The 16,321-nt window shown below is 48.2% G+C and overlaps 1 protein-coding gene across 5 annotated transcripts; it reads left to right on the forward strand.

Annotated features, from left to right (window-relative positions):
* Positions 1–4,404: 4,404 nt before the first annotated feature.
* Positions 4,405–13,708, forward strand: LOC129594878 (heat shock 70 kDa protein-like). 5 transcript variants are annotated; one of them, XM_055491736.1, is made up of 7 exons: positions 4,405–5,904; positions 6,173–6,208; positions 11,170–11,222; positions 12,195–12,384; positions 12,549–12,638; positions 12,998–13,171; positions 13,252–13,391. In XM_055491736.1, exons 1-7 carry the CDS (start codon positions 4,677–4,679, stop codon positions 13,260–13,262), a joined length of 1,782 nt encoding a protein of 593 aa, XP_055347711.1. In that variant the 5' UTR covers positions 4,405–4,676; the 3' UTR covers positions 13,263–13,391. The 5 variants fall into 5 exon arrangements, with proteins under 5 accessions (XP_055347711.1, XP_055347707.1, XP_055347708.1 ...); XM_055491732.1 differs by having other exon boundaries at positions 12,998–13,708; XM_055491733.1 differs by lacking the exon at positions 12,549–12,638 and having other exon boundaries at positions 12,998–13,708.
* The last annotated feature ends 2,613 nt before the right edge of the window (positions 13,709–16,321 follow it).

The following is a 16,321-nucleotide window of genomic DNA, read 5'->3' on the forward strand; positions in this document are numbered from 1 at the left end:
GCTGCCTGTAATTAAACTGTTCATCCGAAAGGATGTTCCATAACACTTCCGGTACATGTATCATTCGTGTTAGCAGTTTTACTGCCTTTAAAGTGCGTCCAAAACCGACGACATCAGCGCATAAAGCTTGGACTCGGCTAACTAGAGCCGGAGACCGATTTCAACTGACTCGGCGGAGCTTGTTGCCTCGGAAAAAGTCAGACCAGATTCCGGGAACCCAGGAGTACTTGAACGAAATAATCCTGCTAGCGGCATGTAATAGAGCTCACACCCCGGATGTTTTACCCGGATCTGGGACGATGATATGTTCCAGCCGGCCAAATGAATTTAGGAACCTTCAGGGCATATCCAACCGGTCAAATGCGGCGTTACAAGCACCCTACCGTACCGTGGATTGCAGAAGTATAGTGTATAAGTGTTCACACCGGTCAAGCTTCCACGAACTATCTTTACTCTTCCACGCCTATATGCTCAGTCGGTAGGAAACTCGTCTCAACTGTAACTGGACAATTAAGACAAAAACGGGGAAACGAACAGAAACTCAGAAATCAGGAATCCCTAAGCAGGAACACTCCAACCATAACTTCCGGTTGTAGGTGCTGCGTGGATCAGACAAGAGCTAGGTCGATTGTGACAGGAGCAAACCTGTATTCTATGCAATAATCCGAAAGGGCGATCATGTACATGAGAAGGAACACGTATAGCTATCTCTTTACCTAATTCATCACAGCCCACAACTCAAGGAAATTGTCATTAGACAAGTCAGAAATCATCCGATTCACTACTGATTTCCAACCGCGCCGATATTAGGGAAGTAGCTTATATAGATATAAGGGTGGGTAGCTCATATAGACTTCGAGTTATGACATCACAGTCATTGCTAGCAAAAGAGAACAGCAAATCACAGCATCGATTGACTAGATTATCTCTTGTGTTTTAGGTGGAAGGCGGACAGTCATCCTCCGTACGTAAGTTCAGTTCGTGATCCTACTCCCACACGTCAGAAGTGCATGCCGAACACGCCCGTAGCGACTGTATGATTTTATACGGGTGTAGTTCGAAGTCGATGCTTATCGACCAGGAGACGATGTTGTGCGATCAGATAGGAGAGCAGGCAGATATGAGTGCGACCCGGACGGATCATCCTTCGGCGAATCCGACCGGGAGATGGGTACCCTTGCATTACGCAGCTACCCGCGGCATGGAGAACCATAGTAACTACTTACTACGGCAGCCTTTCTATAGCAGAAGGTGTTCTTCGAGGTCCACCACAAAAGACTGACATTTGATTCTAAAACATATTTATTTCGCTCTTGAATGCGTTGAAGAAATTGTACTTGGCCTACGGCTACGGCGTACTTGGTACGAGGCACCACAATAATAATTTCAGTTTTATTTAGTTACCGTCTTATTACATAGAAATACTTAATTTTATAAGTGACCACAGAGCCTACAGAGCCCTCCAAGATTGTACGAGTACAGATACGAACTTTTTTAAAATTAAACGTTTAGAATAAAACGTGTAGTAGCAAACGAGTGGAACTATAACAGTCGCTTAGTTCATGTTTGTACTCGTATGAAACATCAGCGACGACTCCTCATGACTACACATGTAACGGTAACGTAATCTGCAGAAGCGAGCAGTACACGAAATACAACATTCAGTGAAGTAGAATAACAATATTATTCACATAATAACATTTTTATAACGATATAAGATACTGTAGCTCATTTGCAACGCACGATTTATGCAGAACTTTACCGATTTGCAGAGCTATTATGCGTAAATAATTGCAGTCAGTATACGTTTTTTGGAAATGTTACGAAGGAATGTGTCTATTGTACGCAGTCAATGGGGCAATGGTTTCGGCCAAAAATTAGTAACAAAAAATTAGCACCCAAAATTACGGCCACATCAATGCAGGTAAGAGTTAAAACCGGAAGCGGTTGTACAGAACAAATTATTACGGGTCACTGGATCTCGCATCGCATTCCCGGGCACCAGTACGAATTTCGCCCGAGGGCCTGCTTCAAGATGCGTTTTGCTTTGTGACATTCCGCCGCGGATTTGAAGACGAAATAGAATCGCAAACGAACGCCATCGCTAAGAATTTCGGTTCCACGCGGATTGCTGTTCATCCAAAACCCGAGAGCGTTTGCATCGGACATATGAAGCGCTTTGCCGAAATCTTCACTGGAAAGACATATTGGTACGTATTTGCTGTCGGTGGGATGTACCATGATCTCTAAATTATGATCATCTGTATCAGGGACATCGATTCCAATTTCCGCTGGATATGCTCGTATATCGTTCTCATGGAGCTTTGGAAGAAAATAACTGCGGTTGTGTGGCCGTGTGACCAAAGCTTCGACAATTGTGACAGTGTAAAAGTAATCTGTTGATCGGACGCTGGGCGGAGATGGAGGAACCGCAACCGTAGATTCTACTGTTGCATTCGTGATGGCTTGTGCCGTGGCGTGCTGCGATGTAGTTTGTCCTCTAACTGCGTTGCTTGCTGTTACTTGGTCGAAGAATTCCTCGCTGTGCAACTGCGCGCTTTGCAGGCTAGACTTCGGTTGCACTTCCGGGTCGAAGACGGGTTTCTCCATTCCCAAGGTTGCGTTATCAGGAACGCTCTTATTATTCTCGCTTGACGATAGATCGTCTAAACTAATAATCTCATGACCCGCTGCCATCGCTTCTCTAATAGCCGCTAAATTGTAGGTTTTTCCACCCAGTGTTTGTTGCAATAATGATTTGTCGGAAAATACCGATGTTAAGTTGGCAGCACCCATCACGGAGGCACAGTGGGCAATGGCATTGAAAGCCGGTTTAATTATTTTCGGGTCAAATAACGATTTTATAGCTGCTTGAAAGCACGGAGTTCTGGAAGCGCCTCCGGCAGTGCCCACAGCTGTAAATGTGCAGGCATATCCATCTGTCGCAGATTTTAACCACACTACAAAATTCTGCAGCGGCTGTACCATCGGCTGCTCCAGATGCTCTCGATTGATCCGCACTTTTAGTGATTGCCCGTCTACCAGCTGCGGAACTTCCACTACTGTTAGATGAGCCGTCGACAGCTTCTTTTTGGCGCTCTCGCATTGCATTCGAAGTCTGTTCACTGCCGTCGTGTTGTTTCGGACATCGATCCCAGTTTGCGCTTGAAACTCTCGGCAGCAGTGTTCAACCAGAACGTCGTCGAAGTTTTTTCCGCCGATCTTCGCTGTCGCACACTGCCCGAGTTGTTCAATAATCTCACCGCGAACTTCAAAAGCACTTACTTCTGTTAGCACTGATCCAGCAACAATTACAAGGTAAGTACCATCTTCACACTCATCTCGCCCCAACGCATAGCCGAGTAGGGCAGCTGTAGATTTTGGTAAGGTCAGTATAAGCGGGTGTACCAACGAAACCTTTAACAAAGCATCCCGTACGGCCTGTTGAACAGCGCGTTCGTTATGTTTTAAATACTCGTACGCTGTTGTAACCACAGCAGCGATCACGGTAGCGCCAGGATTCCAGTTGGATATCGTATCACGCAACAGTGGAGTTAGTGTTTCCAGTAGGACAGTCTGGGCAGTAGTAACTTTAGAGCCCGATCCATCTCTAAATTTTTCCATAATTCCCGTGGATACATGTTCTGCCTGGATACTTGCATAGCTGCGAGCGTCACTTCCGTATAAACTTTCGCTTCCTACTTTGGCGTAGTGGCTGGTGGTTTCAGTGTCTCCAAACCCGTTTGTCAGCTGCATTGCTGCGCCATTATTCAAACAGCTAACGCGGTAACAGCTTGCACCTAATTGCAAAGCAATAGCTTTTCTTTCCAGAGACTTCATTGTAGACAGAGCACGAACCAACGTTTCGAAATGCGAAACAGTAAAAGCCGTCTAAAAGTAAACTTGTTAGATTAGCCGGCATTAATGTTTGCTAACCTTCGTTTGCTGTATTTCCGGCCTACATAATTATTACAGCGCCGGACCGCCGGTACATGTCAGATCTGCGGAAATCCGCATTTCTGATAACACTCTTAAGCATTCATCTGCATGGGGGCAACATAATCATGTACACGTGATTTCCAGCGCACTACAGTTGCTGCTTATTATCGCTTCGTAGATAACACTCAAAATTTAAAATTTAATACGGGTCCACGTCCCAGAAGTAAGGCACACGTTGTAGTTTTCATGCAGCACACAAACATGTTTCCCTTTTTGCCGTGTATCTGGATTGTGACTGCGCAGACATATCAGCTTAGACTTTGGAGAACCGAGCAATAAATCACCACATAGCTCGTGCAGTATTTGCCGTTATCAGTAGTGCGAACTGCTGATTGTTTAATAGCAGTAGTTCTTCTTTTAAATGATCATGCTATGATGCTCCAAGCATTATTTGGTATACGAGTATGCAACAGCATAAACAGCCGCTTTGATCAACGCCAAGAAAGTTGTTCGTCTTTCCGAATCATCACAATTATTAGCAGAGATAACAGATAAAGCAGTTGATTGCGCTATTAGACCGTGTACATTTCGCTGCTGTCGTAAGCCCGACATTGGCAGCTGTATGCAGCACAGCGTCACGTGGTACCCAATTAAATGCTCAAAACTGCCACATGGTGTTCATGAATTATTAAGAGTGCTGCTCACGTCCTTGTATTTGGTTTTCCGTGTTGCTAGCCATGCCTCGTCACGAGCGACTAGCCGTCGGTATCGATTTGGGTACAACATTTACCTGTATAGCCGCGTATCGAAACGGGCGAGCGGAAGCAATTCAGAATGACCAAGGCAACCGCATAACACCCAGTATTGTCTGCTATCACGATGGCGAAAAGGTCGTGGGGGAAGGCGCCCTCCATCAGTGGGCTTACTACCCAGAGAACACAATATGTGATGCGAAGCGAATGATTGGGAGGAGATACGACGATCCTATCGTTCAGGAGGATCTAAAAAACTGGCAGTTCGAAGTCGTCGATAAAGAGGGAAAACCGAATGTTCTCATTCACGATCAGGGTCATTCGTTGTATGTCACCCCGGAGCAAGTAAGCGGAATGGTATTGCAGAAGATGAAGGATGTCGGAGAAGCCTACCTTGAGAAGCCGATATTCGACGCGGTGATAACTGTTCCAGCTTACTTTACCGACGCACAACGGCAAGCAACGAAGGACGCCGCGACGATCGCCGGATTAAATGTTCTACGAATGATTAACGAACCAACAGCCGCCGCAATCTACCATGGTACAACCAAAGCCTATAAAAACGCTCAGAAGATACTGGTTTTCGACCTGGGTGGAGGTACACTGGATGTGTCTATCTTATCCGTTGAACCGGGGATGAAATTCTTTGTTCTGGGTACTCATGGTGACCCGCATTTAGGAGGAAAAGATTTTGATAACATGTTAGCCAACGCCTTAGCTGAAGAGGTTACTACCGACAAGAAACTCAACCTGAACAAAGAAGCCGTGACCCGGTTGAGGGAAGCTTGTGAAACAGCAAAAAAGAGCCTGAGCTTTAATACGTCGGCTAAAATAATGATACCCAATTTTGTTGGGAACGAGCCATTCATGCGGACGTTAAAGCGCGAAGAATTTGAAGAAATTTGTAAACCACTGTTTTCCCGGTTGCTACAGCCGGTTAAAGATGCATTACGCGAAACTTCTTTGTCAGCAGAGGAAATCCAGGATGTTATTCTGATCGGTGGATCCAGTCGCATAGTAAAAGTGAAGAAGCTGGTACAGGAATTTTTCCCTGAACGAAATATTTTACAACACATTCATCCGGATGAGTCGGTTGCGTGTGGTGCAGCCGTCTTCGCTGCCAGTTTGTCAGGCGACCCTTCCGGAAACGCCAAAGCACTGACCCTTGTGGATGTAACCCCATTTTCTCTGGGTATTGAAACGCTAGGAGGAGGTAAGACGGAGGTTAAATGCAGTTAGATTTCCAAGGAACGAATCAACAGTAACATTAACGGAGTGGCTATTTTGCCCCAGTGTGTGGGGGGAAAATAGCTACTGGGCTATTTTGCCCCAGTGGGGCCCGTCGAATAGCTAGTTAGCTATTTAGCCCCATACTGGGGTTTCATAGTCCTTGGCTATTTGGCCCCATTGTGGGCGTCACAGTAGCCTTCCGGCTATTTAGCCCCATAACACTTTCGAAGGTAACGGAAAAAATTTTATAGGTTGGTACATTGCCGTGGCCAGTCCTGGATTTTTTGGTATGTCATGTGCAAAAATTCAGTTGTTAACTTCACCAGGGATATCGGATAGAAATCCAAACGGGAGTGCGCCGGTAAAATATCATGAACTGCTCGTAGCCATCTCTTTCGCAATGTTCCCGTTGAGAATGTTGTATAATAAACTCCAAGGTCAGATGCAAGAGATGGCAATAAATTGCATACGATTGTTTTGAAGTCGCGGCAACTCATTTACAAAATAATTAGAAAATGCGATAAAATGCGGGCCCGGTATAAACCCTCAACAGACAAACAAACTGTTTGCTCGGCTGGCCGCAAGTCGAATCATCATCCACGAAACTGACTCTAAGGCGGACCGCCTTCAGACAGAAAACGATCGTCTTATCAACGACATGTCCAAGCTGCAGGACGAGATTAACCGCCTGCGCAACGGATTTCACCTGCTGTATGAGAATCATCAAACTCTCGTCCAGGTGACCCAACAAGGAGGACTATTGGACCAAACGGTTCAACAGAAGGAAGCACAGATCGGTGCAACTGTCATTCATAGGCCAACCCAGCCTAATTGGTCCTCCTATCCTAGCGGCAGCCCCAACGGGCCAAGCCCAACCACAGCCGGGCTAGAATGTGCCCAACCGAGACGCCAGACCAATACTATGACGCAATCCTACCTCTCCAGGCACGCGCCAACTTAGACGACACCATGACTTTTCATTTCCTGAAGGCCAATACGACTGAGCATGAATTTCGCCGTGCCCTGAACATCCGGCTGCCGAAGTCTCCGACAGAATTTCGCAACTATATTCGGCAGTTTACAGCAGGTAAACCCGAATACGACGGGAAGGCGGAATGCGGCGGCGGCAATAGCGGCTTTTTACGACGTGGCCAACGAGGCAGCGCAAAGCCAACACCAAGCACCAAACTCCAAAGAGGCCCGCAAACAAGAGGACATGTATATCGATCGGATCGAGCGCATGTTCGAACGGTGGACCAGAGACGAAACCATAATCTGCAACTATTGTCTCTGGGGAAACCACAAAACTAAAGGATGCGGCCACGCCAATAGAGATTACATGGACAATCCTAATCGGATATGGTACCTTGATTGGCAGAGTCGATACCAGAAGGGATTCCCGACAGGGGCAGTAAATTCCAACCGCTTTGGCTTGGTGCCACCCAAACAACCCCGACCACAACGTGGCAACGGGTGGAATGGTAGCCGAAGGCAGTCCACCAGCTCAGGAAATGGGAACGGTGGCGGAAATCGACAAAGCGGCGCAAAACGGTATGGAGCGCGGGGATTACAAACAACCGCCAACGAAAGAACCGCCTTTCCGCCATTGACCGATCAGCAGTCAAAGCCAAACAGCAACCGCGGCGGCTCTAACCGGGCCAGCCAACTGCGGGAAACGCCTAAAGTGAGGGAGTAACGGCAACCTACCTGACCTAATATCGGAACCAAAACTGCCGGATATACCTAACCCTCTTGTAAAGTCCCTAACCGCAATGGATCCCAAACCGGCCGCCCAACGGCCCGCCGGTGGATCCTGGTTTATCACCCAACCGCTGACTAAGCCACATGACCCAAAAAGTGCGGTCATGCCTGGACGTGTAGAAGTCACGCCTGGACCATCTAGTTCAAGAAGTGAGACCAGAGCGACAGTAGTCCAACCGGCGACAAAGTCGAGTTTGGAGCCTTAATCAAGTTCGGAGCCTTAACTAATCCTAAGGCCAACCGACCACGTGGGAAAGCGAGACGTCGCACCACAAATATGATGTATCCTAGGTCAGCGTCAGAAACATCCTTCGACAGTGCACCGGAAGTATGGTCCGTAGGAAATACGGACAGCGAAGTCGACCTACCAGAAAAATGGACAGCCGAACCTCTTGAGGCGTGTACCCACCTGATCTGTGAGCTCCAGACCGGAGGACGACCCCTCGGAACCGCACCGGGAACGGCCCAGCCGGGAACGGCCCAGCCGGGAACGGCCCAGCCGGGAACGGCCCAGCCGGGAACGGCCCAGCCGGGAACGGCCCAGCCGGGAACGGCCCAGCCGGGAACGGCCCAGCCGGGAACGGCCCAGCCGGGAACGGCCCAGCCGGGAACGGCCCAGCCGGGAACGGCCCAGCCCAGCCGGGAACGGCCCAGCCGGGAACGGCCCAGCCGGGAACGGCCCAGCCGGGAACGGCCCAGCCGGGAACGGCCCAGCCGGGAACGGCCCAGCCGGGAACGGCCCAGCCGGGAACGGCCCAGCCGGGAACGGCCCAGCCGGGAACGGCCCAGCCGGGAACGGCCCAGCCGGAACGGCCCAGCCGGGAACGGCCCAGCCGGGAACGGCCCAGCCGGGAACGGCCCAGCCGGAACGGCCCAGCCGGGAACGGCCCAGCCGGGAACGGCCCAGCCGGGAACGGCCCAGCCGGGAACGGCCCAGCCGGGAACGGCCCAGCCGGGAACGGCCCAGCCGGGAACGGCCCAGCCGGGAACGGCCCAGCCGGGCGAGTTTCTTCAATCGGTAGCATGGTCATCGTCAATGTTGATCACGGGTCTCGCCGTTGGTCTACCTTCGCCGTTCGCCGCTTTGCAAGCTAGGGCGCAAACCAGCAACAGGGCTGCAACGTCCAAATTAGAGCGGTCGGGAATCTTAGTTCGGTCGAATAAGTATGCTGCTCACCCGTGATATCCAACGCGACCTCTGCAGCAGCCGATGCTAACCGTTTGAAGCGAGTTGGGCCCATTACGGCTTGCGCCGTATACCGACCGTACCGGCGGTTGGTTCCGATGGAGTTCAGTCAGTCGTCACCACGGGATCTCATGTCGGCAACTTACCGCGTGGTCAGTTTCTCCATCCCGGCAGTCTGGTAAACTTGTCCCAAGGAACTCGCTTTCCATATTGTCTGCGAACGTTTGCAGTCTGCCTGGCGGTTTGATTGTCTCGTTCTGCCTTTGGTCGAATCCGTCATTCGTTATCATTAGAGGAAATCCATATTTTCGTCTGGTCAAGCCGCTCGGTCGCCATCCTGTCACTCGGGGCTGTCACCCGCCGCACGGATATGACCTTATCAACAGGCACTTGTTTAAGCTGCACAGGGGCACCCCAGCCACCCGGCGCTAAGAATCGCTGCATAGGCGCAAGCATGCCGCCCGGATCGTCTTTGTCCATCCCGCGCCATTTATTTCCAGTGGTTTGTAGAGGTCGTCGGTCGAGTAAGCCACCTACAGTTACTGAACGTTCAGGTATTTTGTGACCATGCCCCGGCTGCCGAATGTCTGTCTGCGCATCTGGACAGACTCCATCTGGCCGCTCAACTGTCCTTGCTGCACCGGAGCACATATTGGTCCGAACCGGTACATCGACGGCTGCTGGTCATCCGGCTGCTGCAGATATACCATCTGGACTGGCTGGAACGCCGACGCCGCTATCGCTGTCGTCCTATATACAGGAGCGCTTAATTTCCCAGGCTGCTGTTGCTTATAAAGAGGAGCACCAATGCATCCTGGCTGTACCATTGGCGGCGGATGCTGAGTCGAAGACGGCAGCAGCTAGCGCATTGGGGGCATTCTCTGATGGTTTCCGCTAGGATCCCCAAAACAACCACCACGGATATTCCATTTGCCGATTTGATTACTCGATTTGCTAACGTTGTGTCAAATCCGATCGACATCGGCCCGGCCTCTCAGTTTCTCTTTCCGGTCGTGTCGTTGGTCTCAGTCGGCATCGACCTGGTCATCCCGTCGACAAGGGCGCTTAGGCGCCCCGGCGATTCTCGCCGGGACAGCTGCCCGGCATGATGCAATACTGAAGGATGAAATCTGGACAGCCGATCGGCTGGATGTATCAGCAGGCCGTATTGCACACAAGCTTAGTTCAGCATGGAAAGCAACCCCACTAAGTCGGAGCCCTGCCTCGGCTTTGACGGTCAGTGCGATGAACTCGGTTGACTCGACCAGAGGTTTTTTTATCTTTTCTTTGTACGCGTCCCTTCTTTCGTTTCCGTCCGAAGCTGTCTCTGTAGCGTCTCTAACGCTTCGGTTCTTTTGCTGAATTCCTGCCTAAGGTAGACCCCCAGGTTCGCAAAAGTGTCCACCCGTTTTTGGAGTCGGTTGGTAATTTCTGCCATGTCCGCATTCTCCGTTTTCAGGGTGTTGATAGTCGCATCCTTTTCCGCCCAGCTTGCCTTCATGCGGTCGATCTTGTTCTGGGCGGCCGGTGAGCCGATAGCTGGACTCCCAGATGGAACGATTGCCCGTCTATCGTGCCATCGGTGACCTGGTCCGGCGGCCCGCTAAGTTTCTGGAACTGCTGTCCTACCGGCGACTGAAATACCGGCTCGTTCGGGTCGAGTACTGACCGCCTTTGGGGTCGATTCCGTCTACCAGAGACAGTGGAACAAATCCGGATCAAACAGTGTCGACCGGCGACGGTATGGTCGACTCGCCCGTCAAACGGTCGACTGAGCTCTCGGTTGAACTCTGCCGAGTGATCGTTGATGTAAGCTGGTCCGCTCCATCCGGGCCGGGTGATCTGGCAGCCGTGTGGGGTTACGATCCACCCACTGCGGTTTCCGCTATTCGTTCTCCGGATTGCGGGTGGTTCACCGGCTCGGCTTGGTCCGCAGTGTCCACCGGGACGCCCGGTTTACCAAGTGGGCGTTTGTGATGCTTGCTCTTCTTCAGGTTGCTGTCCATGCGTGTCCGAAGGGTGTTCCGTCCGTTTGTTCAAGTGCGGTCTGACTAAAGTATCAGCTGGCTACAGACATGTAACCGTCCAAAACGACCGCCGGTCGTTTTGGACGGTTACAGATGCGCATTACGCAAATGTCGCAATGAATGACTAATATCTGTCTGGTGTTAGTTCGTTATGGCGGACAAAATTATTTTGATAAAATCTCGATATATAAAAAAATTATTTCTCACCTTTGCCCAAATTTCAAATAACACCAACATTACTTTCCAGTCTAATGGAATCGACTTTTGATCGTAGGTTCACCTGAGGGAAGGCGACAATGGCTCTTGTCTCGTCTATTGTATGCTAATGTAACTTGCGGTACAACCTAAAATACTTTTTACTTGCTTGAATATCCAAACTCGTAGCGTAATTTGCACGCTCGTTACACATTCTTTAAGAGATAGCGAATCCAAAAAAATTACCCGCACTGGTTGTCAGTGCGGGCAATCTGATACCGTGGGAACCGATAACTGGTGCGGCAGTTTAAGGGAATGTATTGGCAGAGATGCCCCTTATTACCGAGTGCCCCTTATTATAATTATCCAATTCCCGTCCATAGTACGGCAAAATATCTAACGAGCTGTTTTCATGCAGTGTGCGGTAAAATAGCCAATAAGCTATTTCGCCCACCATAGTGCGGCAAAATAGCCAACTGGATATTCCGGCGCAGTGTGCCGCAAAATAGCCATGGCCTAAAATTAGTAGTAGCGCTCACCATCAAACACGGCTGTATATCTGCGAGATTATAACCAAAACCATAATCTCTGACACATGAAAAAAATTTCCAATAGCTACACATAATTCATGGTTCATGCATTTTCATGTGGCAGCTTATCGTGAGACGTGCCGATAATTGTAGCAGCTGATGTTGCGCTTGTGTTGAGTTGGATGTGGATTTTCGAGATTTAGCTGAAATATCTACTCAAGAGTAGATATTTTGATTCGCGATATTGTCGAGATTGTGGGTGCGTGCACAGACGGCAAGAATCGTAATCACCGAAAAATAGGCCAGTCACAACGGTTATCCTTATCTCAGTTTTTTAGTCACAGGTTCTTGTCCGTTGAAAATCTCAAAATTCTTAAATGGTGAGCGCTAATATTGTTAATTTTGCCGTTAGTCTTAAGGCCGCACAAAACGCCACCAAACTATTAGCATTCCTTAGCAAATCAAGCGCCGCTGAAGCATTCTCTTTAAGCCAACAATAATTAAAGACAATGATGCAGCTCCCATGGAGTCCAGGTAGAGTAACCAAAAGCAACCCCTGTCGTCACTTTTCCAGGATACATCACAGTGGAAACTTTCGACGGACGATATGTCGATGCAAGCATTCAGGGCCTCTCCGACAGCAAAAGACAGGAGCACCATCTGGATGACACCCTCGCAGCAATGTAGCGAATATATTCCAGATCGTCAGCAATACAGCGAAGATGCCGGATATAGACGATTTCCACAAAATTTCGCAAAATATGGTGACTATGCGGAAATTTCTAGAGTTTCACCTTCTCTATGAGCTTTCAGCAAAAACTTAAATTTTGCAATTAAAGATTGCGTTACCTAGAATGAGTTCTTTGTGTGAACACTTTCACCTCTAGCCAACACACTTTAAGGCATCTTGTTTTTGGCAACCAATCAGCCGGACTGATATGGGGCAAAATAGCCGAAAGGATATCCACCCCCAGACCGGGGCTGAATAGCCGTCTGGCTGCTCATACGGAGAACTGGGGTAAAATAGCCAATAGGTTATCCAACCCCAGACTGGGCAAAATAGCCAACTAGCTGTTCCGCCCCCATTAGACAGTACTGGGGCTAAATAGCCTTAGCCTAACATTAACTGTGGAGATAGAACTTTCTGTAGTAACCATACAATTTGTTATCAGATACTTACTGATGGGAAAAAACAAAAAACAGAAGATTTTAGGGCTGTAGTTTGTACAGCAAGACTAATTATTCCGGTGCATAAACATTATGCTAACGATAAGCTGCAGTATTTCTACCATACTTCGGATGGGTGACGACAGCAGTTATAACTTATAAGAGTCCCCTCCCTTTATTTGTTTCGGTAAAAATTTACTTATCTTGCAGCTATGACCGTTTTCTTTCCGAAAAACACACGTTTACCGGCACAACACAGCGATTATTTTACAACTCCGGAAGACGGACAGACATCGGTGCAGATCAGTGTGCACGAAGGCGAATCGGAAATTGCTAAGGAGAACCGCCTACTCGGCACCACGCAACTCTTTGGTATTGAGTCCGGTAAGCGAGGAAACGCGAATATCGTCGTCACATTTGAAATCGGCCCCAATGGCATTCTAAACGTGTCCGCTATCGATCAGAATACCGGTAGTAAAGTGGAGATCGAACTGGATAACGATAAGTACAATCTGTCCACAGCGGAGATCCACAGAATTGCCGGATTACTTTCAGAAGGCACCTCCGACGACAAACTCCAAGAAGAGCGAAAAGTGCTAATAGCTCGACTGAAAGAATATCGACAGTCTATCGAAGAAATACTGGCCAAGAATCGGCATAAATTATCGGACCAGGATTATAAACAGGCTACCCAGAACCTGAAAGAATTTACCGAATGGATTCAAGACAACGAACACGCTAACCGAACCACCATTATCCTAAAGCAGCAGGAAGCGTACCGCCAGTTCCGTTCAGTGCTTCTGAAACTTTCTTAATATTGCGTACAGTCTGTTTGTGCTGCCTGTTCAGTGTTCATATACAGTGACACACTTAACTTAATTTTCATGGTCATAAGAAATTTTTATGCTGCGGGACTTGCGATTGCCCCTTTCAAAGGGCAATTTTTACTGAAATATATTTTAATTTGCAGTAGGAACACCTATTCTCCTGCTCTGTAGTATTTCGACAGCGATAGGTAGCAACAGTAATACGAGTGTAGGAGCGTATACGAGTACCATCACTTCCGTGCAAGTTGGCCATTTAAATTCACCAGATTGTGTGTACAACCAAAGACAGTGTACAACCAAAAGACCGGAAAATAAGCAGATAAGATTATGGTATCGAGCTGCAGCGTGTGGCCCGAATCAACATAAGAACGGCGCATTTGCGATAGTAAACAGCCGTTTTAACCTGCTAACCAAACGCATGACCATATTACAGTAAATACAACAATCGAAGCAGGATTAATCTCCATATAAAAAGTGTTTCAAACCACTACTGTTGGTTTGCGTTTCCAAAGTTTTTGTTATCCCGTAAAGATTTCGAGTTGCGCCCATTTTGTTACGACACTATTGCGAAGTTTTTGCGAAATTCTTTTACAAAGGAGAAATATGGCTGCCGCAAATAGAGAGGAAACATTAGGTGTGCAACTGGGGTCCAGCTGCTATCGACTCGCCCACTACACACAATCCCCACTACCGGAACTGATTCAAAACCTACAGGGAGGGTACGATACCCCGGCATATTTTGCTGTCAGCGATGCGGAAAAATTATACGGAGAGGATGCACAGAGATACTCCCATATTCAGCCATTTGACAGTATTGCCGAGCCACTAAAGTTAATCCGTGAGGGCTCCAGTGATGCAGGTATTCTAACTCCGGAATCCGCATTGGAAGAGAGTTTCACGGAAGTTCTTAAAGAGTCAGCAATTTCCGGAAATCAAATTAATACGGTAATCATTGCAGCATCATTTTACTTTCTTCAACGAAGTCGCAACAAAATCCGAGAGAAGTCATGCCAGGCTTTACAGAACGTGTATAAACCGTCCACATTTGCTGTGGTACCGAAATCTACTGCCGCTCTTGCTTGGTACATGACGAACACTGACAAATGCTACGCGGGAAAATATTGCGTCGTCGTTATTGGCGCACACACTACGGAAATCGCTAAGTACATGCTGCAGGAGAACGGTGATGCTCGACCAGTTGGAGATTTTCGCGCATATCAATTTGGCGGAGATGATTTGGTCCAGACTACATTTGAATACTGTTGCGAGGAATTCGAGCGAATAACCGGTATTAGCCCAGAAAAACACGAAGGCGCACTGAATCGGCTCTGGACGGAATGCGAAAAGGTCAAGGTTAGGCTATCATCAGCCAAGGTCGCTTTGTTGGAACTTCCGGGGTTTGTGGCGAATCATAAGCTCCTGGTGGAAGTGAGAAGAGATGCCATAGAGGCCAGAATTCAGTCTAAACTCCAAAGTTTCATCAAATGGATACAACAATATGCCGGATTCCGTTCCGATGCGGAAGCAACCAGGGTTATTTTAGCCGGGGGCGCACTGAAGACTCCAATACTGCAGCAAGAACTAGGAAAAGTGTTCCCAAAGCAATCCATAATATCGACCACCGCTTCTTCACATGAGTGGTCAGCAAAGGTGCTTGTTTACTAGCGACTAGTCTGGCAAATAACGATGTCACAGTGAGGGACCTGGAATTCGGCTTAATAAAAGTAGAATCACTCAGGATATACTGCGGAAAAGACGGTGTGCGTCCAGCTGATTCCGTGGTTGTACTCAAAACAGACTCCAGCGGTTTCACATCCAGTTTTCCTTCCGCTTCAGCGAATGTAGGAGAAATGTACACCGAATCAAAGGGCACAAAAGAGGGAAATCATAATAACTTCCAGAGCTCCTACCGCGGAATTCCGAGCCCAAACAATGGAGTAACACAGATCGCTGCCCTAAAACCAAAGACCGCGGTAGAATCTGATCATAATCGTTGTCCTCCTGTGCTACTTGTGAGCAAAGATTCCGCTGCACATCCAGATATAAAAATCATTTGCCGACAAGATGTTAAAATTCACCACACATTGATCAACAAAATGGACGCCACCAGAACCTGTTTTTGTCAGCTTCATCGCGCTGAACTTATTGTTGGTGTCTCTCATGACGCCGCATCTTTTTTCATCCAGGTTCATTCTTCAGACTCTAAAGTAACATTCCTCCCAACCGATATTAAATCTTATGGTCCCTTTGAGGAAAAAAATCTATCGTATCTTGACATGGGAACTCTGGATCCATGGGAGCGACGTATCCCGGCAAACCATATATTGTTCTTATATATTCAACACTATTCAACGAATGACTTGACAGAATTCCAAAATTCTCTTGGTTTGATCATACGCCCCAAGACCTTTTCCCAAAAAGTTAAAGACGCTGTGCTCGACTTTTTTATGTAACCGGCAAATGTCGCTGAATCAGTCTGAACATCCTTTAGCTGTTGAGCGATCGTATAAGTCGATGCGGTCAGTCAGACTCTGATAAAGCTCCTTGTTTATTTACCTACTGAGCAAATTTCGAGAAGAATAGCAATAATAATCACTCCGGCGTTACCTGACTCTGTCTGTGTACTTGAAATTTGTCACTGGCCACATATTAAATTATTAATGATTTCGAGATGAGTTGGGTTTCAGTTACGGGCTGTCACTGCCAT

This window comes from Paramacrobiotus metropolitanus, unplaced genomic scaffold (genome assembly GCF_019649055.1).
Source record: "Paramacrobiotus metropolitanus isolate TYO unplaced genomic scaffold, Prichtersi_v1.0 Parri_scaffold0000072, whole genome shotgun sequence".
Lineage (NCBI taxonomy): Eukaryota > Metazoa > Tardigrada > Eutardigrada > Parachela > Macrobiotidae > Paramacrobiotus > Paramacrobiotus metropolitanus.